The following is a 25,643-nucleotide window of genomic DNA, read 5'->3' as shown; positions in this document are numbered from 1 at the left end:
CAGAGCGCTCAGGATCTCAGAATGGGGTTAAGGTTCAACAGGACAACAACCCTAAGCATACAGCCAAGACAAAGCACGAGTGGCTTCAAGACAAGTCTCTGAATGTCCTTGAGTGGCCCAGCCAGAGCCCGGACTCGAACCCGATTGAACATCTCTGAAGAGACCTGAAAATAGCTGTGCAGCAACGCTCCCCATCCAACCTGACAGAGCTTGAGAGGATCTGCAGATAAGAATGGGAGAAACTCCCCAAATACAGGTGTGCCAGGTTTGTAGCGTCATACACCAGAAGACTCAATGCTGTAATTCAACAAAGTACTGAGTAAAGGGTCTGATTACTTATATAAATGTGTTATTTCAGTTTTTTATTTTTTATAAATGAGCAAAAATTTTAAAAACAGTTTTTGCTTTGTCATTATGGGGCATTGTGTGTAGATTGATGAGAAAAAAACAATTTAGCCATTTTTAGAACAAGGCTGTAACGTAACAAAACGTGGAAAAAGTCAGCGTGTCTGAGTACTTTCCGAAGGCACTTTGCTCACTTCTTTTTTGCCATGGTGTTTAACTTTGAAAAATCTACTTCCTAATTTGAAGCAGATAGTTCCCATGTGGAGTTGGTGTGTGTACAACATGAAGTTTCATTCTTAGGTTATAACAGTGTAATTAATGTGTAATATGACATTTAATTGTATGGCAAACCCAGGTGATTTACAGGATGTAGGCCTACCATAAAATAAAGTCCCCAATCTCTGATTCTAAAACATTGCCTGACCATCTTCCAGCTAGGCACACTCATCTACACTTGTAGTTATGCTCTTCTACAGGAAAGTGTGACCTTTTCCAGAGGGGCTTGTTGGCATCAAAACACATCAAACACATTCATTTCCCCTTCTTATTAGTTGTATTTTATACTGTGTGTACAGTACGGGTTCAGGGGTTACTCAAATGTATGAAGAGTGTATGTGTAAGCAGCTAACTAAAACACACACATACATTCACACACACACACACACACACACACACTCAACATTTTGAAGGAAGGCATGGTCCTGATGTGGTTTTTGTGTTGTGGTTCAGTGCTTTCTGTCTCTTCTGTTGATGAAAATGTACCTCAGTGGACTCCAACATAAAACTGTTCTTCTTTTTGGGAAGAAAACACACACTTTTTGATACATGTATACAGACTGAACTTTATTTCACCACTGTCAAATACAGATAAATAAATGTTTATTTCACCACTGTCAAACAGATAAAAAAATGTGTAATTGAAATAATACAATCAATATAAACTAGACTTTCACAAGGACCCCCATAAAAAGGTTGAGGAATTTTAAACACTTTCCAGCCAAAATACAAAACTTAGATCTATGACTTAAAGTGGAACTGACAGCAGTTTAGCAAGATGAAATCTTATTAAAATCTGTTCCTATACACCCCCAGGGCCGGAGTCTACGTAGACCGGTGCGCCATAGCCAATCAGAGATACAGTAGGCCTATATGCAAACAAGTAATTTGCCACACGGGCCTGCCATCATCCACTTTGAACTGGACTGTGTGTTTACAGGCATTTGCAACAGCACGACTTTAGATCATTAGAACACATTTGCCAAAAGCCACAAAATACACTTGAATGGTTTTCTGCAAATATGTAGCTAAATACCACGGGAGTCTTTTTACATTTGGGAACTTTACAGTCCTATTGATCAAACACCCATAAAAAGGTAGGCTTTCCCTATATGTACATCAACAGCAACACGATCTACAACTAATGCTAGCCAGAGCAAGATGAGCTAAAATCTAACAAAGGAACATTAGATAAACCCTCTCAAACGTTTTCAGCTAGTTGGCCATCAAAATTGCGCTGATAAACAATGTTGAATAGCCTGCTCATCCTTCTGCAGCTTGCCTGCCTATACATGCATTGTCCCAACCAAGCACCCAAGCTTACTGACTAAAGATGGCTTGAATGCTAGCTACTTCCAGACACAAATGAGAGAACACCTCACAGACCATGTTACTCGTCCTAGCAGAGCTGGTTACAATGTTTGAATGTTATATTGAGCGTTCTTGACTAACTATTACTTTTTTTAGCCTACATTTACTGACACTGGCCATATTCAACGGGTGTTGCGCGTTAGGAAATTCATCAGTTATTCTGCGCTCTGGCACACTCAGACAAGAGTGCTCTGAAATTGGAGTAGATAGCTTGCCAGAGTGAATTTGCGAGCACAAGAGATATGCTAACTGGATAAAAGTTGTTCACATTTCAAAGTGATTCACATTTCTTGCTAGCTAACAAAATGACACATGCGACTCTAGCTGTGTAGCCACCGAAAAACAGTAGGAGTTAAAAAAGTCAGTCACTCACTCCTCCAATGACATGATGTCCTCCTAGCAGCTAACTGCCTATCTAGCTAAAGTTAGGCTCTGTGTTTTTAGCTTGCTACATAAATAGATATGCTAGCATATTAGCCACGTTATGACTGACTTGTGATCATTGCACTTGCTAGTTTGATTGTATTGACATTCCCAGCCTTAGTAACATTCATCTGTTTTTGTCCAAAATACTGAGTCATTGAAACTGACACAGTACATCCCAAATGGAGGCAGCAAACAATGTACCAGGCCAGCTGTGATTTACAACCTGATAGCAATATTTTTGGAACTACCAAGAAATGTATTGGTGAATTATATGAATCTGACAACAATGCCTTAGTGTACATAATGCAATGTTGAGTCAAATAAAACCTGTTTGTTTCACATATGCAAAGTACTTAAACGCTGTCAGTTCCTCTTTAACATTTAAAGAGGTTTGAGTTGTTATATTATACACAGAGCCTCCATCCAAGTTGTGTCTTGTTATCATGGTGCAGGTTAAACTGTTCTCTGATTGAAGAGTGTCTGTCTGTCTGTGACAGATGATGGGCAGTCATTATCAAACTGAAAATCCAAGCATCGATTCACACTGTTGGCATCTGAAGCATCTCAGGTTCATCTTGTGAAGAATGTGAGACAATCCATTTAGGGAAAGGCATAAACACTCAAATCTTGGAACATGATTGTTGGCGTAGTCTCCAATGGCCATCTTACTTGAGAAGATTGTGCTTGTTATACAAGACATTTCAAGTCCTGAGGTGGAACATTGGGAAAGAGAAGACAAAGAAAATAAGACCATACAGAAATGAGAATCCCGTAACCTCACAGCAACAACACTTTTGAATGGATATAAATCTAGTGCAGGAGTTTATTTTGTGCATTAATATACTTGCTATGTGTGTTGTAGTGTAAATATGATACTTGTAATGTAGTTGACATACACTCTTCTTGAATGCATCCTTAATTGCAATAAGACAGGATACTACAGCCTGAATACAGTGAGAATTAAAACAATCTGGAATATAAGCATCAATTCAAAACAATTGATCAAACTTCAACATTGGGAATGCTACAAAAAAACAGAGCATACACATAAATCCTCTGCCATTTTCCCCTCGGTTCTCACTGGTAACTTGATAGGCCTCCAGTGTGCTTTGCTTTTGGAGAACACCACTTTGCCAATGTATTCTCAACCTATTCTATTCGAAACTTGGGATTTATTGTAAGCAACTTCAGGTTCTCTCTTCGATGGCAGTAAACAAACTAATGGATGTCTAAGCAAAGGATATTAAAACACAGACAGTTTTCTTAAAAACAGCCAACTCAGCGTCTCTGACAGCAAAATGAAGTTGCTGGTTTTGCTTGGTAAGCAGAATCTACTAAACCTATATGTGAAATGACCAGGCAATCTCTGATGCTTTTTTAAAGCATTTCTCTCTGTCATGTCGCATTTCATTGACTCCGCTGTTTGCACATTTCAGCACTGTAGGATACTAGCTACTACTACCCTGTCAAGGTGGAAGTCTAGTTCATACCATAGTATTCACATACCAATTATATATATTGAATTTTGTTTGGCCAATGGGTTAGGAGAACGAACATAGGTTGTACTTACTTAGTAATATTAGTAATAACTTTGTTTTTCTGTGCACAACAGGTATGAATGGTAATGTAATGGCAATGTAACAGTAACCCATGACAAAACAAAACAGTGAAAAGTGATTGGATGTATGAAGGCAACAACTAGACCAAAGACGTTAACTCACTAACTTCCTTTACTCAATGCGCTGCACAGTAGCCCTTTCCTGCAGTCAAATGACCTAGTAGCCTCAGGGGTGGAATTTTATTCATATTTTTCACAATTTCATAATTAATAAACATTATTCTTTTAAAGCCGCAAAAATCTGGTGTTTCTACATCAAACGGTTTTGTTATATTTCAGACTTCTGTGTAATATTGGGATGCAAACTCAGAATGGAATACGTTTTAACTCTATATCTAACATGGTAAAGGTGTCTTCTCTTTTTAAACTCATAACCGTGTGTGTGAGGTGTATACTTTTGTTTCAATGTGGATTTTTTTAAGACTAACATGCTGACCAGACCGGACACGTCATGTGCGCTAGCGTTGTAAAATAAGATTTTGAAATCCATGTTATTCAATTATTGCACCCACACTGCTCGCGCGCGCCAATGAGCGTCTGCGTTGCCAAGGGCTAAAATAGAAGTCATTCCTATTTCTGACGCATATCGCGCTGCAAGTCCTGCCTCTCCCATCTCCTCATTGGTTTATAGAAGCAGGTACCCATGTGCCATCATGAGGAGAGATGACTAGAAACGATTCGGTTGACCGTTTTATGTGTGGATTAATTGTCGGAGTAGAGGACCTTGTGCATTTCAGGTAAAATAACAACTCAATGTTTATATCCCAGGACAAATTAGCTAGCAACAGCAAGCTAGCTAAATAGGACAAATTATCTAGCATGTGCAAGCTAGCTAGCTAAATTCCCATACATGTTTAATGCTTTTCGACCTGTCCCCAAATTGATGTAATTGGTTCAGAGTTTGTTTTGATATTTTAACCTGCGTGTCGTGATCGCGTTTGTTGTGGGGGGACAAAATAATTTATGCACGGTGGCGCACGATGGCGTACGATGGCACACGCGCGCAGCCGGTTTGGGTTCCGTGTTAGAAACACGCTGTGTGACCCTGATTTAGCCCACTGCAGTAAAAGGTTAAAAGTGACCCAAGTTAATTAATTTCAAAGCCATTTAACTAGGTCATGATTAGTTGTCATCAAACCAGATGGATCATTCTCTAATAGAATAAATGATACCTGAAGTCGTCACTGCAGTTTGGAGTCTACAGAATGCAACCCTGACCTCATACACAGTATAGATGTGCAGAACTCTTGAGAAAGCAAGCAAGGGCAGGCAGCTGAGACCTTGAGACAGTTATCATTATGGAGACAGGCAGCATTGACATCTCTGAGTGCAGGACTACTGAAGGTCACCGGGTGCCTATTGTACACAACACCTACTGAAAGAACCATGAATATAGCTGTTTTTCATCTTAACATCAACCTTCATGTACTGAAAAGACACCTTTGGCCAGCTGCAATGTAGGATTTACATTCACAACCATATTTGTTATTAATTCTTCTAATTAAGATTACTGTATAGATTTTAAAACTACATCTATTCCATGACTCAGGGCCATACATGTCACATGGCAAAGCAATCACGGATTCTTTGAATTGGTGTTGGCCAGATAGTTCAAAGAAGAAGTAACACAGAAGAGCTGAATGTTATCATATTTAATCATTATTCACCTCACTTTACACAAACAAAGACCAACACTAAAGAAATGGTGTTTAGAAATATAACATAGAATGTGTATTGATTCTCCATCATATAGAATGCAGAACTATGTTTAGCTATATACATGTTGTTTCTATAAACAATGTTCTAAACATTATGCCTTACTGGCTTCTTTCTGGTGGTTACATATCTCTTGCTCATATCTCTGTTGCTGCAAGTGTTTCATCCAGCTATATTCTCTGGGAAGCTGAGCCTTCATCCAAAGCATTTTAGCTCCACTCGTATACAGCAGTTTTTATACTGTGAAGGCCAGCATAGACCTGGTAGGGATAGAACACACGCACGCACGCACGCACGCACGCACGCACGCACGCACGCACACAGCATTAAAAAGACAGCTCTTAAATCCACAATCTGTAGGATATGCATATCACCAACAAAAACATTGAGCATTTTCACATGCAAATAGCCCTCAATTTTGTAATTCCCCTTGAGAGCTACTTAAAAATAACATGATGTATTGCTAATACATTGTTGTTGTTGTTGTTTTTAATTGACAATGAAAATATAAACAATGAAGTATGTCAACATGGTATCAATGCACAGTTTACAACAAAGCCATTTTAATAACACAACCAGATTCAGTTATCTTTGTCTTTACTCACCTGTTTCTCTGGTTTCACTGCAGTTGCTAGTCCAGTAGATATTTGGATGATTCAAATACTGACAGTTGTGGTACTAACTACAGTCCATCCATGAAGCACCCAAGGACCACACTATTTCATAAAGGAGAAATGCTCCTGGTCTAAATCATGTCTGGCTAAATTGACTGCCCCCCAAGAGGTGGGCATCCTGCAGGCCCAAAATAGAGAAATCTATTGGTCTATCTATTAGAAATCTCTGGCCAATGGATTTTCAATGGATTTAAAAAATATATGTTATAAAACACTGATAATGTATAATCATATATTTACGCATATGTGCTCAGTTATTTCCTACCAGCTGGTAGTGAAGAAGTAGACCTTTCCAGGGCTTCTCCATCATTTGTTAGAGTTTAGAAAAGGTCTGCTGGTTAAATACAAACGTTTTTATTATTCTAATGTTCGAAAAGTGATTTTCTTCCAAAACCACTATGATAGGCTTAAATAAGCTATTGAAAAATACTTTCATGTATATTTTTCCAAAGGCCAGGTCTTTGACTCAAATGAGACAATAAGGCCCGCTAGGGTTTCCCGGCCATGTTGAGAATCGCTGCCTGTCCTATTCTGCCTGATTCATAGATGTTTATCTGTGTTGCTATGGAGAGTCTTTACAAAGTTTGAAACGGATAGACTCTCATATAAACACATACAGTGCATTCGGAAAGTATTCAGACCCCTTCCCTTTTTCCACATTTTGTTACATTACAGTCTTATTGTAAAATAGATTTTTTTAAATTCCCTCATCAATATACACACAATACCCCATAATGACAATGCGAAAACAGGTTTTAAGAAATGTTATCAATTTTATAAAAAAACAAAACAGAAATACCTAATTTACACAAGTATTCAGACCCTTTGCTATGAGACTCGGAATTGTAAGGGCTGTCGCCCTCCTCCTCAGATGAGGAGAGGAGAGAAGGATCAGTGGACCAATACGCAGCATTAGGGAAATAAGCCATCTCTTTATTTAACACGACGGCAACACGAAAACAAAACACTTACAAAATTACAAAACAAGAAAACGACGTAGACGAAACCTGAACATGAACTTAACTAACTAAACGTAGAACTCACGGACAGGAAACAGACTACATCAAAACGAACGAACAGCCAAACAGTCCCGTATGGTACATACATCGACGACACAGGAGACAATCACCCACAAACAAACAGTGAGAACACCCTACCTAAATATGACTCTCAATTAGAGGAAAACGCAAAACACCTGCCTCTAATTAAGAGCCATACCAGGCAACCCAAAACCAACATAGAAACAGAAAACATAGACTGCCCACCCAAAACTCACGCCCTGACCATATACACATACAAAAACAACAGAAAACAGGTCAGGAACGTTACAGAACCCCCCCCCTCAAGGTGCGAACGCCGGGCGCACCAGCACAAAGTCCAGGGGAGGGTCTGGGTGGGCAGTTGACCACGGACAGGAAACAGACTACATCAAAACGAACGAACAGCCAAACAGTCCCGTATGGTACATACATCGACGACACAGGAGACAATCACCCACAAACAAACAGTGAGAACACCCTACCTAAATATGACTCTCAATTAGAGGAAAACGCAAAACACCTGCCTCTAATTAAGAGCCATACCAGGCAACCCAAAACCAACATAGAAACAGAAAACATAGACTGCCCACCCAAAACTCACGCCCTGACCATATACACATACAAAAACAACAGAAAACAGGTCAGGAACGTTACAGGAATTGAGCTCAGCCGCATCCTGTTTCCATCGATCATCCTTGAGATGTTTGTACAACTTGATTGGAGTCCACCTGTGGTAAATTCAAGTGATTGGAGATGATTTGGAAAGGCCTGTCTACATAAGGTCCCACAGTTGACAGTGCATGTCAGAGCAAAAACCAAGCCATGAGGTCAAAGGAATTGTCCGGAGAGCTCCAAGACAGGATTGTGTCGAGGCATAGATCTGAGAAAGGGTACCAAAATTTTCTGCAGCATTGAAGGTCCCAAAGAACACAGTGATTTCCATCATTCTTAAAAGGAAGAAGTTTGGAACCACCAAGACTCTTCCTAGAGCTGGCTGCACCGCCACACTGAGCAATCGGGGGAGAAGGGAGGTGGCCAAGAACCCGATGGTCCCTCTGACAGAGCTCTAGAGTTCCTCTGTGGAGATGGTTGTCCTTTTGGAAGGTTCTCCCATCTCTGCAGCACTCCACCAATCAGACCTTTATGGTAGAGTGGCCAGATGGAAGTCACTCCTCAGTAAAAGGCACACGACTGCCCGCTTGGAGTTTGCCAAAAGGCACCTAAAATAATTACAGACCATGAGAACCAAGATTCTCTTGTCTGATGAAACCAAGATAGAACTGTTTGGCCTGAATGCCTACCGTGACATCTGGAGGAAATCTGGCACCATCCCTACGGTGAAGTATGGTCATGGCAGCATCATGCTGTGGGAATGTTTTTCAGCGGCAGGGACTGGGAGACTAGTCAGGATCGAGGGAAAGATGAATGGAACACAGTACAGAGTTCCTTGATGAAAACCTAGTCCAAAGCGCTCAGGACCTCAACAGGACAAACAACAACAAGCACACAGACAACGCAGGAGTGACTTCGGGACAAGTCTATGAATGTCCTTGAGTGGCCCATCCAAAGACTTTAACCCGATCCAACATCTCTGGAGAGACCTAAAAATAGCTGTGCAGCAATGCTCCCCATCCAACCTGAGAGAGCTTGAGAGGATCTGCAGATAAGAATGGGAGAAACTCCCCAAATACAGGTGTGCTAAGCTTGTAGCGTCATACCCAAGAAAACTCGAGGCTGTAATCGCTGCCAAAGGTGCTTCAACAAAGTACTGAGTAAAGGGTCTGAATACTTATATAAATGGGATATTTATTTTTTTATATATAAATTTGTAAAAATATCTTAAAACCTCTTTCGAAATTGGGTAGTGCATCATCAGTTACTCTTTTCATGTTAGTCATTACATACTTTAACCACACGCCCACTGCCACAAACATTCCAGGAGACTGATTTAAATTAACTGTTTATGTTACAGAATATTATAGAATAACTTAACCCAAATGAAGGAGTGTATCACAATAACAAAACAATTAATAAGACGTTTGTGTAACTCTAAACTAAATCAAAACAGAAAAATTCGAATTTGCAAAACCACACTGCCGAGTCCCTTAATGAAATGACAGACCCCAAAAACACGAGCTACTCTATTTTCTGTCACGTTACTAACAGGAAGCCCACCAAGGATTGTTTAAGAAAAAAAATGTCACTGTGTCCTGTATTGAATAAAGGGGAATTAACATAGATCTCTGGACATGTGGATGAAAAATGAATAATAACCTAATCTTTTAAATCTTCCTAAGCATTAGTGCTTGTACACTCATATGCACGTACCCGCACACACACCATACAGTCACATGTAGCCTAGCCCATTGGTTCCCAAACGTTTTCACTCGGTGCCCCCCTTCCAGCATTGGGGAACAACCCGCACCAGCACTGTGTGTGCGCACGCACGCACTACGTCTATTTCTATGAGCACTGGTCATGACACAAACTATTCAAACCCCTATTTTTGGTGGAGAGAATTTTGCAGCTTTCAAGCTTATTTCCTGCAATTCTACATAATTTGTCAAGGGGTGGAAAGAACCTTTTGCAGTTTTAAAGCAAATTTTCTTGCAATTCTATACATTTTGCCAGGTCTAATGTGTATTCATCTGATATTTGAGTGACAAAAGAATTAAAACAATATCTATTGGCTAAAAAACCTGAATAAAAAAACATTAGCTAACATGAGCTAGTTGTTGTGGATATTTCTGACAAGTTAAAAATAAATCACATCAAATTATATTTGTCACATACAACAGGTAGACTTTACGGTGAAATGCTTACTTACAATCTCTTAACCAACGATGTAGTTATAGGAAAACACCTAAAAAATAAATTAAAATAATTAAAGAGCAGCAGTAAATAGCAATAGCGGGGCTACATACAGGGGGTACCGGTACAGAGTCCATGTGTCAATGTGCGGGGGCACCGGTGTCGAGGTATTTGAGATAATTATGTACTTGCAGGTAGGGTTGTCAAAGTGGCAATGCATAGATAATAACAGAGAGTAGCAGCAGGGTAGTGGGGGGGGGGGGGGGTGAAAATAGTCTGGGTAGCCATTGATTAGCTGTTCAGGAGTCTTATGGCTTGGGGGTGGAAGCTGCTTAGAAGCCTATTGGACCTAGACTTGGCGCTCCGGTACCGCTGCCATGCGGTAGCAGAGAGAACGGTCTATGACTAGGGTGGCTGGAGTCTTTGTCAATTTTTAGGGCCTTCCTCTGACACCACCTGGTATAGAGATCCTGGATGGCAGGAAGCTTGGCCCCTGTGAAGTACTGGGCCGTACGCACTACGCTCTGCAGTGCCTTGCGGTCGGAGGCCAAGCAGTTGCCATACCAGGCAGTGATGCAACCCGTCAGGATGCTCTTGATGGTGCCGCTGTAAAATCTTTTGAGGATCTGAGGACCCATAACAAATCTTTTCAGTCTCCTGAGGGGGAATAGGTTTTGTCGTGCCCTCTTCACGACTGTCTTGGTGTGCTTGGACCAAGTTAGTTTGTGGTTGATGTGGACGCCAAGGAACTTGAAACTCTCAACCTGCTCCACTACAGCCCCGTCGATGAGAATGGGGGCGTGCTTCGTTCTCTTTTTCCTGTAGTCTACAAACATCTCCTTTGTCTTGATCACGTTGAGGGAGAGGTTGTTGTCCTTGCACCACATGGTCAGGTCTATAACCTCCTCTCTATAGTCTGTCTCATCGTTGTCGGTGATCAAGCCTACCACTGTTGCATCATCAGCAAACTTAATGATGGTGTTGGAGTTGTGCCTGGCCGTGCAGTCATGAATGAACAGGGAGTACAGGAGGGGACTGACCACGCACTCCTGAGGGGCCCCCGTGTTGAGGATCAGCGTGGGTGTGTGCTGTTACCTACCCTTACCAACTGGGGGTGGCTCGTCAGGAAGTCTAGGATCCAGTTGCAGATGGAGCTGATTAGTCCCAGGGTCCTTAGCTTAGTGATGAGCTTTGAGGGCACTATGGTGTTGAACACTGAGCTGTAGTCAATAAATAGCATTCTCACATAGTGTCACGCCCTGACCATAGAGAGCCCTTGGTTCTCTATGGTGTAGTAGGTCAGGGCATGACTAGGGGGTGATCTAGTATATTTATTTCTATGTTGGTGTGCTTGATATGGTTCCCAATTAGAGGCAGCTGGTAATCGTTGCCTCTAATTGGGGATCATATTTAGGTAGCCTTTTTCCCACCTGTGTTTTGTGGGATATTGTTTTGAGTTAGTGCATGTGACACCTCTGATGTCACGGTTCATTGTTTGTTTATTTTTTGTTTGGAAGTTTCGCGTAAATAAAGATGTGGAACTTTAATCATGCTGTGCCTTGGTCCGTCTCTCCACACAACCGTGACACATAGGTGTTCCTTTTGTCCAGGTGGGAAAGGACAGCGTGGAGTGCAATAGAGATTGCATCATCTGTGGATCTGTTGGTGCGGTATGCAAATCGGAGTAGGTCTAGGGTTAGTTTGCTAATAATAGTTTGTTAATAGGGGTTAGTTTGTTAATAGGGTTAGTTTGCTAATAATAGTTTGTAATAGTTTTCTAGCCCTGCCACATCCGAGCCGGTGTAGTACGATTCGATCTAGTCCTGTATTGACGCTTTTCCTGTTTGATGGTTCATCGGAGGGCATAGCGAGATTTCTTATAAGCTTCTGGGTTAGTCCCGCTCCTTGAAAGCGGCAGCTCTACCCTTTAGCTCAGTGCGAATGTTGCCTGTAATCCATGGCTTCTGGTTAGGGTATGTACATACAGTCACAGGACAACGTCCTTGATGCACTTATTGATAAAGCCAGTGACTGATGTGGTGTACTCCTCGACGCCTTCGGAAGAATCCCGGAACATATTCCAGTCTGTGATAACAAAACAGTCCTGTAGTTTAGCATCTGCTTCATCTGACCACTTTTTTTATTGACCTAGTCACTGGTGCCTCCTGCTTAAATTTTTGCTTGTAAGCAGGAATCAGGAGGATAGAGTTATGGTCAGATTTGCCAAATGGAGGGTGACGGAGAGTTTTGTACGCGTCTCTGTGTGTGGAGTAGAGGTGGTCTAGAATTGTTTTTCTTCTGGTTACACATTTAACATGTTGATAGAAATTCGGTAAAACTGATTTAAATTTCCCTGCATTAAAGCCACTAGAAATGCAGCCTCTGGATGAGCGTTTTCCTGTTTGCTTATGGTGGAATACAGCTCATTTAGTGCGGTTTCAGTTCCAACCTCGCTCTGTGGTGGTATGCTGACAGCTCTTTAAGAGGAAGAAAATTCTAACATTCTTAAAAAAGGAAAGAATTTCAATTGCTATTCTACAGGAGACCCATTTATCTTCAACAAAACATGCTGAAGAGGAACTGCGTGGGCCAGGTGTATTTTTCTTATTTTATTTCCAACAAAAGAGGCACTGCCATCCTTGTAAATAAAAATGTCCCATTTAATTTTGAGCACCAAGACACAGACTCTAAATGGCGATTTATTTTGATTACAGGTGATATTCTGGGTCAACATATTGCTACTATACTTAATGTATACGGCCCAAACATAGACTCCCCCAAATGTATGTCTGACACAATTTTATTATTTAATGAACACTGCAAGGGTCTTGGGTTTATAGCAGGAAATTTGAACTGTACTTTGGATAAAATGGATAAATCATCAACTGCTCCAGTATCGAATCATATAGCCTCAAATAATCTTGGAAGCATTTGTGATTCATCTGGTTTAGTAGACATATGGAGGAAGCTAAATCCTAATGTCAGAGACTATACTTTCTACTCTAGATCCCATAATTAATATTCTAGATTGGAAAAATGTTTTATGCCCTCTACTTACATGCATGTTATTGGTTCTATAGACATTTCTGACCATGCCCCAGTGTATAAAGATATTGAAATTGGGAAAACAATCCCAAAACGAGATATTGGAGACATAATAAGTCTCTGCTTAATGATGAAGGATTCTGCTCTGTGATAAAAGATAAATAATCAAATTACTGGCTCAACAATCAACTCTCTCCTGTCTCAGCTGCAACTATTTCCCAAGTTCCTCTGATCAAGAAGCTTGGAATGGAAAAGTGGGGAAAATTGGAAGCTGAAGTAAACCATTTAGAACTTTTCCATAAACAATAAACAATCTAGGCAAACTGGAATTCACTAGCTTATACTAAGACAAAACTAAATTATTTAGATCTTACAAAGCATGTTAAAACACTTGTTTTTTACCTAGCAAAGATTTTCTGAGTTCAGTAACCGGCTGAGCCGTCTACTCGCACACCAATTTAAACAATGACAGAATGAAAGATTGACTAAGTCTATAAGGATGGCAGATGGCTCCTCTTCTTATGACCCATTGCTTATCAATAATACATTTTGCGACTTCCATAAATCTCTTTCTACTTCACAATGTACAAGATCGAATGACGAAATTACAAAATATCTGAATAAGATCATCTTATTCAGATGAGAATAGAAAATGACTAAATGCTTCCTTTACTCCTGAAGAGGTTAGGGAAGCTATTAAGGCAATGCCTTCTGGTAAGGCACCCAGCTTAGATGGCTTCTCGGCAGAGTTCTACAAGAAGTTCTGGTCTGAGATATGCCCTATCTTCATTCCTGCTCTAAATTATATGTGTTCGAAATAGACATCGTACCAGAGTCCTGGGAAACTGCATCCATTAGCCTGATACTAAAAAAGGACAAAAACCCATTAAACTGCTTTTTGTTTAGACCTATCAGTTTGCTAGGAGTTGATGTTAAAATAATCGCTAAGACACTTGCTCGCAGGATGGAGGTCCTACTTCTAAACCTCATTGAACCTGATCAGAGTGGCTTTGTCAAATCCAGATTTGGAACGGACAATGTGAGATGCGCTTTGATTATCATAAACAATCTTGGCAGAATTAAAGACCCTGCACTCATTGTCTCTCTCGATGCCGAAAAGGCCTTTGAAACTATTGTTTGCTGTATTTGAAAAGAAAAAGTGAATCTGGGAGACCATTTTATTAATTCAGCAACATTACTTTATTCTGACCCATCAGCGGCAGTTAACTCCAATGGTAAACTATCAGAAAGATTTCCTATCGGTAGGGGCTGTCGTCAAGGCTGTCCTTTATCTCCTGTTCTGTTCTCGTTAGTCATAGAACCACTGGCTGAGGCAATAAGGTTTAGTAATAACATCAGGGGCTTCTCTGTCGGTGATGAAGAGCATAGAATTTCATTATTTTCCGATGATGTGCTTTTATACATGTCTAAACCAGAGACCTCTGTCACTGCAGTAACAGACATAATATCTGAATATGGTAACCTGTCAGGGTACAACATTTATGTAGATAAATCCATGGCTTTACCTTTGAATATTCCCTCTACAATCAACTTCGAAACGATATCTCCATTCTAATTTACTGAAACGGGCTTGAAGTACTTGGGCATATATGTTACTCCAAATCTTAAAGACCTGTTCACTTCAAATTATATGCCTTTGCTCACAAAGATTAAACAAGACCTGGTTAAGTGGTCAGCCCTACCAAACACTTTTTTTGTCAGGATTAATGTAGTCAGGATGAATATCCTTCCTCTGCAAAATTATATATTCCAAAATATTCCCTGCCATCTATTTCAGTCCTTTTTCCTGAAAATGAATGCCTATATCTCTAAATATATCTGGAACAATAAGAAACCTGGAAACAAATTTACAAAACAAATTAAGCCTAAGGACTTAGGAGGTGTCTCTTTGCCAAATCTGTAACTATATTACCGGTCTGGTCAAATCAAGCACACAGTTGGTGCCTAGACAGACGCCACTCACATAGGGTTGGGATGGAATCAATAGCATGTCATCCAAGAGCAAAAACTTCCTTACCATTTATTAATAGCTTTGAAAAGATCCAGGCCTTATCTGACAATTGTACAGTACATAATACACTCTTAGTTTGGAAAGGTGCAAGGAGATACTTGCAGATTCCAGACCATATATCACTCTGGTTACCGATTGCCCTTAATCCTGACTTCCCACCCAAATAAGGAGTATTGGACTTCTGGACTGGAAGACAAAGGGTATTGCTGACCTTATGCCTATTTTTACTCAGGACACTCTTAAATCTTTCCAACAGATAAAAACAGATTTTAACTTACCCCACAATTTTTTTTAAGTGCCTACAACTTAGGCAATTCATATAGCGTCTGAAGAAAGTGGATAAACAACGTTTTAAAATTACTGAAGTTGAAAAACTATTTAGGAATCCTAGTGTTTGGAGAGGTTTAATCTATGACTTATATTCTATTTTATTGAACAGAAGTGTCTCATCCTATGATGCATTCAGACATGTTTGGGAGAGAGACATTGGACATGCATTCGGTGAGGAAGGCTGGACTTCAATCTGCGGAAGGGTCTACCCCAAATGCACCTGCATAAACACACAAGAACTCAATCCCCCCACCCCCCAAAAATATCATAGAACCTACTTTACACCTGTTTGCCTTCACAGAATGTTTTCCAATGCATCACATTTATGTTTCAAATGTAAACAGTATACTGGCACCTTCATGCACATTTGGTGCTGTAGCAGAATCCAGTGTTATTGGAATGATATTCGTCTACACATCCAGAAGATCTTGGGTAGACAATTAGCTCTTTCACCAAATATCTATTTACTCTACTTTGATTGTAACATTGTGTTTGACCCTGACTCTGAACGTCTGTTCAATACCCTTGTTTACTTAGCCAAAAACATGATTTTGTTATTGTGGTCCACACCTGAAGTACCATCTGTGAGGCTGTGGCTTTCTCAGGCTTCTGCTATTCTACACCTAGAGAAACTTACCTTTGATTTACACCAGAAGTCTGATACATTTTGGAAAATCTGTTTTCCATTGTGGTCCTATGTAGAAATCCTCCCATAAAATCCCCACATTATAATTGTGATGTTTTTATTGCCTTTTGTATAACGTTTTGAGGTATCCTTATTCCATTTCTTTTACTTAGTCTGTGTGGTGCACTTAGTTTGGTTGTCTATGTAAACCCTGTTAAAATAAAATACAATTCAAATAAAAAGATAATTACAAGAGAACATTAAATACAGAAATATCTCATTTACACAAGTATTCACGCCCCTGAGTCAATACTTTGCAGAAGCACCTTTGTCATTGCTTACAGCTATGAGTCTTTCTGGGTAAGTAGCTAAGAGCTTTCCACACCTGGATTGTGCAACATTTTCCCATATTTTTTTATTTATTCATCAAGCTCTGTAAAATTGGTTGTTGGTCATTGCTGGACAACCATTTCAGGTCTTGCCATAGATTTTCAAGTAGATTTAAGTCAAAACTGTAACTCGGACACTCAAGAGTATTCAATGTCTTCTTGGTAAGCAAGTCCAATGTAGATTTGGCCTTGTGATTTAGGTTAGAGTCCTGCTGAAAGGTGAATTAATCTGACAGTGTCTGGTGGGAAGCACACTGAACCAGGTTTTCCTCTAGGATTTGGCCTATCCATTTATTTGTTGTCCTGAAAAACCTCCCAGTCCTTAACTATTACAAGCATACCAACAACATGATGCAGCCATCACTATGCTTGAAAATATGGAGAGTGATAATCAGTAATGTGTCATATTGGATTTGCCCCCAAAATAGCACTGTATTCAGGACAAAAAGTAAATTGCTTTACCCAATTTTTTTTGCAGTTATTCTCTAGTGCCTTGTTGCAAACAAGATGCATGTTTTAGAATAGTTTTATTCTGTGCAGGCTTCCTACTTTTTACTCTGTCAATTAGGTTAGTATTGTGGAGTAACTACAATATTGTTGATTCATCCTGTTTTCTCCTATCATAGCCATTAATCTCTGTAACTGTTTCAAATCACCTTTGGCCACATGGTGAACTCTCTGAGTGGTTTCCTTCCTCTCCGGCAACTGAGTTAGCAAGGATGCCTGTATCTTTGTAGTAACTGGGTGTATTGATACAATTAATCATTTCACCATGCTCAAAGGGATATTCAATGTCTATTATTATTATTTTTTTTTACATTTGTACACATCTACCAATAGTTGCCCTTCTTTGTGAGACATTGGAAAACCTCTCTAGTCTTTGTGGTTGAATCTGTGTTTGAAATTCACTGCTCGACTGAGAGACCTTACAGATAATTGTATGTGTGGGGTACAGAGATGAGGTAGTCATTCAAAAATCATGTTAAATACTATTATTCCTCAAAGAGTGAGTCCATGCAACTTATTATGTGACTTGTTAAGCAAATGTTTACTACTGAATTTATTTAGGCTTGGCATAAAAAGGGGTTTGAATGCTCATTGACTCAAGACATTTCAACTTTTCATTTTTAATTAATTTGTAAAAATTTCTAAAACATAATTGCACTTTGACATTATGGGGTATTATTGTGTGTAGGTCATTGACAAAACATGTACACTTTAATCTATTTAAATTCAGGCTGTAAACACGAAAAAAAAATGGAAAAAAAGTCAAGAGGTGTGAATACTTTCTGAAGACACTGTAAGGTGTTATAAACCCTTATGTTGTAAAATGCACAATGAGGCATCTGAGAACCAGTCAGTCATCATATCAAAAGGTATGTTTCCACCACTGCATCGCCATCAATGATGTAAATAAACATTGGTCTCCATACTAGGTTACTCATTAGTCTTTAACACAGTGAATCGCCTTTATGTGCTACAATGTGATACCCTTAAATCAAAGCTAACAAAAGTAAGCTATTTGTTACTAGCGCCAACTCTACTGGCCGGTTGTCCTGGCTATAAAAGTATATGATGCTGCAAAATAGCTTAAACTGATGGATGGTATTGGTAACCTATGGCTGAATGAATCCAACATCAATACAAATGATATGGACTCGGAGGCTTTCTGCAGAGAGGTTGTTAGAACAAGCAGTTTTTATTGTTGCTTATTTGTGCCTAAATAGCCCCCCCTGGATGTAATCATTTGTGTGAGCAGGGCACCATTGCTCTGAGATGATGATGATGAGGAGGAGGAGGAGGAGGAGGAGGAGGAGGAGGAGGAAGTTGATGATGGTTTCACAGTGAAATGTCCTTTTTAATATAATAATCAATAACTTTACACTGGTCAGTTTCCAGGAATTACTTTATCCAATTCCACCCCACACATAGGCAACTATCTTTTAAAATATGATATTCACAATCAACCTCTAAATTCCACCAACGTATTGACAATTGCATGTTGTAATTGCCTTTTAAATGTCCTCGGTGCTACAATAATCAAAAATATCAATCAATTTCATGCATATGGCAATCAATGATATGGAAAATGTTGAAACTATGTTCGTTAAAATTCCTTTCATAATCCAATTGCGCCACACTGTGGAGTTGGTCTCTCTCTCTCTCTCTCTCTCTCTCTCTCTCTCTCTCTCTCTCTCTCTCTCTCTCTCTCTCTCTCTCTCTCTCTCCCTCTCTCTCTCTCTCTCTCTCTCTTTTAATGAGAGTGCGTAATTGGTTTTATTTTCAAAAGTGCAATATAATATTGGAATGCATGTCATTGAAATATTGTAGGCTACACCAAGCTTGCCTTTGTTTCTAATTCAACCAATTTTTAATAAGCCCCTGATTGTTATTTTTAAAAGGCACCATAATGATCAATAAGTAAAATAATATTAAAATGTAGTAAATTATAATGATAATACTGCCTATTCGTTTTAAAGACAAGGGCTCAATGTAGATCCAAACTATAGACCTCTACTTCCATCTGGTGGCAACTAGGTGTCACGGTTATATTTCCTATTTTTTCCTCTCTCGCTCGCTTTCTCTCTCTCTCTTTAATATCTGCAATGTGCCACGGCGGTAGGCGAATCTAATCTGGATCTTCTTTAAGGCAATAAAACTAGATTGCTTCCTTTAAATGAAAGCCCTGCTTATTGTAGCTTTGAAATCCTCGTTTATTTGGAGATGTACACGATACAGAATGATTTATGTTGAGGTTCAAAGGGTCAGAATGACGAAGATCCGCAGAGCCCCAAGTGCATATTTCCTGAAGTATTCTATTCTAAAGCATATAATAGCATTATCCACGGGGTGAGCTACGGTGCACACACCGATATGTTTGTTTTAATGTTGTTGAGTTTCTTAGTGCATCCTAAAGCAATTTCAGATAAACATAGCGCTTATACTGTTCTGGCATTGAAAAGCTGCATTACCTCGTGTATTAATCAGAATATAAGAACCAAAGTTGGATGCCAAGGTGCATGTGGATCCTGGATAATATTTCTACCTGGGTTTGAGGTGTGCGTGCACACTTCCATATAAAAAAAACCATAATGTGATGAACCTTGAACATATGCAATAGTAACTTTTGCCATCAAAAGATAAGATATATTGTGCATGCTCTTGGGAATGAGAAATCGCCTTGATAATAATCCCCTCTCTGACATAGAACAAAAGACAACAACAAATGTGTCTAATGCTGAATCTTGGTGAGCTATGTCCTATTAGTCATTATTATCGAGAATAATTCGCTTTTTGTCTGCATGGAGACCTGTCTTTATTATATTAAATTCTTATCCCAAGGTCAAGGGCAACAAACAAAATTAATAAATAAACAAGGAAGCCTATAGTTATCGTTGAAATACATTTAGGCCTGCATCCGACTAGATTTACAAGAACAAATTTAAATTCAGAACCAATATCCCTTGCTCTCTCTTATCTATTTGTTGGCCTATTGTATTCACCGTATAGTCATTGTTGAAAACTACACGTTTATACTCTAAAAACTAGTCCTGTAAGTGTTTTAAAATGCCCATATAAGATGATAATTACGCATTCATAGTCTATAACGTGTCTTCAAGTGAATGGAAACGTCTGGAAAATTAAACGGATAAAGCTCAGGGAAATTATTATTTCATGCAGATTCCAGAATTCCTAAATGTCTTGTCTCGTGTGATGGTATATAAATCAAGTCAGATATTTTCCATGGAGATCAGAAATATGCTGTCCATGACACTGATACAAAGCTAACAGGAAATAAGACTGCTCGAAATTAGGAGTTTTAAAATAGTTTTGCTGCCCAGTGACCACACACTTTTGGGGACAGACAATACTCACTCTTTGAGCTGGGAGGATCGAGGGAAACGAGAGAGAGAGAAAGAGAAATGAGAGGGCTGTTGTTAGCGTAGCTCTATCGAGGAAGAAGGACCCCCTGTTATCTGTGAATGTGGGTTCTTTTTCCCAGAATAGATATAGCACGAATTTTTAATTCGTTTTTCTTTTAGACAACAATGCTTTATTTGAGAGCTGGACACAATTTGGGTTTTGTGAGGGATCCTTTTCTCCTTGCCGGAGCCCAGCTGTCCATATGGGATACAACGTGTACAACAAGGATCACAATGGCACTAACTGACAGGCATGACAAAAAACCAAGGATACATCTCCCTGACTCCGGGATGCACTGGTCAAGATAAAGGAATTGAATAGCACCAAGAAACTTTGACAGGCTCTCTATCCACACACTGTCTGCACTTCCACTCTGGATCCTCGTTAATATGCACGCCTCTAACATCCACGACAACTGGCCCTACGCCTTTGTGTGCTTTTTGTGTGGTGAACTGTATATTGTGCAACGATAGACTGCACAAAACTGCCTCGTCACAGTGCTAAATCTCTGGCCATCGGGGTTAGGGCCAGACAGAAATCAACATGTTTTATTGACTTAAGTAGACTCAAATGATGTCAGCGCTCTTACGCAGGTTGCTAGAGCGATGGGTGTTTTTAGGATGTATTATTGTAGCCTACTTGTGTAGTCTAGTTGTATAGTAGCCTAACATTAGTGTCATATTTTTACATCAAGCTGTTATTTCACTCGAGGGTATAGGCGTATACCCAAATGAAAGCAACAATAATCTAGAAAAAATGATGTTATAAATGAAAATCAACTGCTATAAATTGTACTTCCATTTATTTATCATTCCCACTTCCACACGTCTGCGATCAAAATTGTAGCACCATGGGTAAGGAGCCCAATGGTGCTGTATGAAATCGAAACTATTAGCCTATAGGTCATTGAAGGATGGCTATTTCCATTGAAAAACTATTTTTATAGCCTATAAACAACAACTTAATTGTGAATAAAGAATGTGATACAACACCGCCATTAGCTTGTAGTAATACTATTACATAGTTAATGGAGCAACGAATAATATCAGGGAATACGTCAGCAGCACAGCTTGCAAATGTAAACATTGTAGCCTCTCTGAAGAAAACAATATGAGTCTCTGTAGACTGGACCAAAAGCAGTGGCCCCTTGAGATAGGATTCTGTAAATAATTAGCAATTGGTGTCAATTTAGCTGTTTGTTCAATGATAGTGAGGGCGACTCTAGCATCTGTTCTATAAGATCTCGGTGCTGGGTCAAAAACAATGCAGTTAAGATTTTGCCAAAGGTAATCATATTTACCCAACTTACTGAATTGGGTCTGATAATCACAATGCGCTCTGTGATTCACTTGGGACCCATTGGGTTATTGTGTCGACTACTTTGGTACACTGTTTAAGATAGCTATTTTGGATATACATTCACAGCCCATCCATCCATAGGCCTGCGTCTACAAAAAGCTAAAGCATAAGCTAACATAGAACAAGGGATATTGAAGACTACGTAACTTGATTGATATTCCTTTCACGGGTTGTGTTTGTTTGACAACAACGACGAGCGTAAAACCGTGCGTAAAATTATAACGTCTTTGCATTAAATCCGTTTTTAAAATATAGGCCTACCACTTCACACCCCAATCCGAGAGGAGTTCGAGACCTTGAAAAGGAGAGCTTTTGACTCAAAAGCTTCTTAGCTGAAGAAGCCCTCTTATATTAGGCTAAGTGAGTGGATTTTAGCCCCATTTCACAAGTGACTTTAGCCTCCTTATTACTGACGTATCCAAATTCAGAACATTTAGACGGATTAATTTAGGTTAAAAATTAAATAATTTAAGTGCGCGAAACATAAATTCACCTGCTTTCTGTGCCACTTTACAAAACACGTATAGGCTGCCATGCATCACATTAACAATGTTTAGCGTATGTATTCAATAAATCAAATAGGACGTATTAAGACACGCAAACCAAAACGTAATTTCTGAAACACAGCATTTTATTAAAATCCTTATAAAAATTGGGATATTTCCCCATCAGCGCGCGATTTAACTGTTATTCACATAATAATATGGGCTCTGTTAGACAGTCATGACAATTACGCCAGGAATTCTCCCTCCTTTTTGAATTGGAAATATGTATATCTCCACGTATACGATCTTGACATGTTTCTAGGTTGCAAACAATTACCACAAAGTATTTACAAAAAACAAAAACAAAGGGAAAAAAGCTAAAAGTTGCCAATGTTTATTCATGGCCATAAATATTTTCGGTCCATTGTAAAAGAAGCAAGAAATAAAATATTCCATAATTATAAAGTGGTTTTGCACGTGCTTATAACACGAAGGACAAAAATAAAACATATCTACAACACACAAACATACTGTACAAAATTTCACAAGAGCATTGACATTCTTAAATCTCGGGAGAGGCTGGACCCAGTTCTCTTAACGAAAACATGTAAACACGGCGCACATATTAGCCCCGAAAAAATGGTAGATATGGGTCAAGCTGCAAAATGAAAAGTCTTTATTTTCTAGTGAAATCCCTATCGTGCTCCTAAACGGCAGCCCCGTCAGTCTCAACTAGTTCACCAAGTCCACTGTTGCGTTTGCACCAAGTGATGTGCTGAAGGGAATTGTGGCGTGGTGGCGGCGCAGTACTGAGCATTATATTGCATTTGATGAAGGGTCTGGGCGCTATACGCCGAGAGGGGGAATCCAGCCTGAAAAGTGGCCGCCAAGTCCTGAGCTTTAAGAGTATGACAAGGCTTTCCATCCCTGACTAAGACAGGTACGGCCACCCGCCGGGGAGAGGGGAGATGGGTCACTTCCATACCTTTTTCAGCGCGCGCTCTCTTCATTTTGTACCGATGATTCTGGAACCAAATTTTCACTTGAGTTGGTGTCAAGCGAATCAAACTCGCGAGGTGTTCTCTCTCTGGCGCGGATAGGTATCTCTGTTGCCTAAACCGACGCTCAAGTTCGTACGTCTGTGCCTTGGAAAACAGCACTCTTCTTTTTCGCTTCTTACCGGAGTCGCTGCCGTTGCTTGACGTTTCCTTGTCATTGTCTGGCGATTCGTCCGCAGAGGGTTCTGGGGACTTGGCTGAGTCTTGAGAACTTGCTGAAAGACCATGCACTGCGTGGGAGAGACAAAATACAACGGTTAAAATGGTTTTCTCGACTGAAATACACCTGCCAAGCACACATGGAAATGTTAGGCTGGTACATGTAAAATTAATTTTTCAAAGCATGTTAAATTAACGCATTTCGTTTGTACAGACAAAATACAATGTTATTCGTTTTTTTGTGTGTAATACACAGGGTCAAATTTCTGAAGTCTATTTTATGTGTCTTTATAGTTCGTTTGTACAGCCAAAATACAATGTTAGTAGTTTTTTATGTTGGGACACACAATATTGATTCCCATCAGTCCTCAAAGAAAGTGAATCACTGAAGCAGCAACACCATGCACTCTCTGCCTACAAATCTTCATCATGCAAAAATGTACATTTCTGATGTCGATTTTATGTGGCTTTATATTCTAAAAACGTTTAGAGTCACTAGAGCACATGTAAACATTAAATGATTTCAATGGTGGTAACGCCTTAAGACGAGCGCAGCAATGCATGGCGAATATAGATGAATGCTGCACATCATTCAAGGGCACCATTGAGCCCAGACACGACGGAATAAAGATTATGCATTCCATCAAGTATAGATTTGATAACATATCTATGATGCGTTCTCACTCAGAAAACAGGCAGATAAAAGTATTAACTTTTAAGTGCATTACAAATGAATTTACGATTCTTAAAGAGTTGGCTACTTACGTGAATATTGGATAGTGTCTGTGGTGGCAAGCCATCTTGTGTAAGGATTGTCACTACTATCATAAAAGCGGTTCTTTATAGGCAGATTTTGAACGTTTTCTAGTGGACTTTGTACCAAAACTCCAGTGGGTTTTGTCGTCTCCGATCCCTCGTTATCTTCCTCCGGTCCAGTGATAGATCCTTCTTCATCATTCGTGTCAGGGAGGTCCAAAATGTCCTTCACAGAAAAGCCCGTCTTTGTGTTGGTCAACGACATATTCTGGGGAAATGTATGCTGGAAATTTGCTGCACCAGTTTGGCAATCCGCTGCTTTAAAACACAAAACACAATCGCAGTTCAGAAAAAAATGATATCTCAGTGCTGTTTTACCTTGAACTATTCAAAGAAAATCATGAGCCTCTGTCGATAACCATTGCCTATCCAAGTAGCAGAGGAATCAGTTCTGTAAGTCCAGGAAGAATGCCAAAGTGGCTGAAGTGCTATATCTGTCTCATTGATACTGTGCTACTGCAGGGTGCTACGGAGAAATAAGCCATTACCGGTCCGATCAGCCCATATAAGGTTGGTCTCAACAGATGAACCTGCAGTGAAAAAGCATTAAAAACGCAAAAGGTTGGCCACGTGTGGGCGGGTCTTGGGAGTCAAGTGGATGAAGACAGTGTTTGCAGATGTGAAATTGTGGGTTTTGGGGAGATCCGAGCCTCTACCATTGGTGCTTCAGAACATGATGAGTGGTATAACGTGTCAATTAATTACAAAGATGGGGAGGGCCTTTTTTTACACCCTATTTACATACAAAGGACTTCCAAGTAGCTTTACACTCCGAATACTTGAACGCGAGTTTTAACAAATTGCTCCTGAAAAAGCTTTTGCATTATAGGCTTCTCTCCACATATATAAAATATTGAATCAATAGGAAAACTGCGTTTTGGCGGTTGGTCCAAAACTGTGGTCTGGATGCCCGTTCGATAGCATCGATATCATAATTTCTCTCTTGAATATTTTTTTTCAGTAATTTTCAACACTAATTCATGTAAAACATTTGAGTCAATATTTTGGTTCAGACTTAGGGGCTTAAGATCGGATTCAATTTGTTTGGAAAACACTGATCGGACCCAAAAAGATAAATGATAACCGACTGATAATAATAATAATAATGGTGAACAGCCTATAAGGAAATAAATTAATATTAATA

The 25,643-nt window shown here is 39.6% G+C and overlaps 1 protein-coding gene across 2 annotated transcripts; it reads right to left on the bottom strand.

Annotated features, from left to right (window-relative positions):
* Positions 1 to 1,164: 1,164 nt before the first annotated feature.
* Positions 1,165 to 25,153, bottom strand: LOC129811542 (homeobox protein Nkx-2.2a-like). 2 transcript variants are annotated; one of them, XM_055862938.1, is made up of 3 exons: positions 24,449 to 25,153; positions 23,452 to 23,754; positions 1,165 to 3,126 (listed from the first exon to the last, which is right to left on the bottom strand). In XM_055862938.1, the coding sequence occupies exons 1-3, from the start codon at positions 24,702 to 24,704 to the stop codon at positions 2,933 to 2,935; spliced, it is 753 nt and encodes a 250-aa protein (XP_055718913.1). In that variant the 5' UTR covers positions 24,705 to 25,153; the 3' UTR covers positions 1,165 to 2,932. The 2 variants fall into 2 exon arrangements, with proteins under 2 accessions (XP_055718913.1, XP_055718912.1); XM_055862937.1 differs by lacking the exon at positions 1,165 to 3,126 and having other exon boundaries at positions 22,592 to 23,754; positions 24,449 to 25,147.
* Between the last annotated feature and the right edge of the window lie 490 nt (positions 25,154 to 25,643).

This window comes from Salvelinus fontinalis, chromosome 15, assembly GCF_029448725.1.
Source record: "Salvelinus fontinalis isolate EN_2023a chromosome 15, ASM2944872v1, whole genome shotgun sequence".
NCBI classification, from domain to species: Eukaryota; Metazoa; Chordata; class Actinopteri; order Salmoniformes; family Salmonidae; genus Salvelinus; species Salvelinus fontinalis.
Note: the sequence above shows the minus strand (reverse complement) of the source record. Positions and strands in the feature narration are given on the sequence as shown.

What these genes read in the sequence shown, in the direction of transcription:
- LOC129811542 (XM_055862937.1), bottom strand. Translation starts at nt 24,704, where the DNA reads ATGTCGTTGACCAACACAAAGACGGGCTTTTCTGTGAAGGACATTTTG. An exon ending in AGACACTATCCAATATTCAC is followed by an intron (nt 23,755 to 24,448) that starts GTAAGTAGCCAA and finishes TCTCCCACGCAG; the next exon opens with TGCATGGTCTTTCAGCAAGT.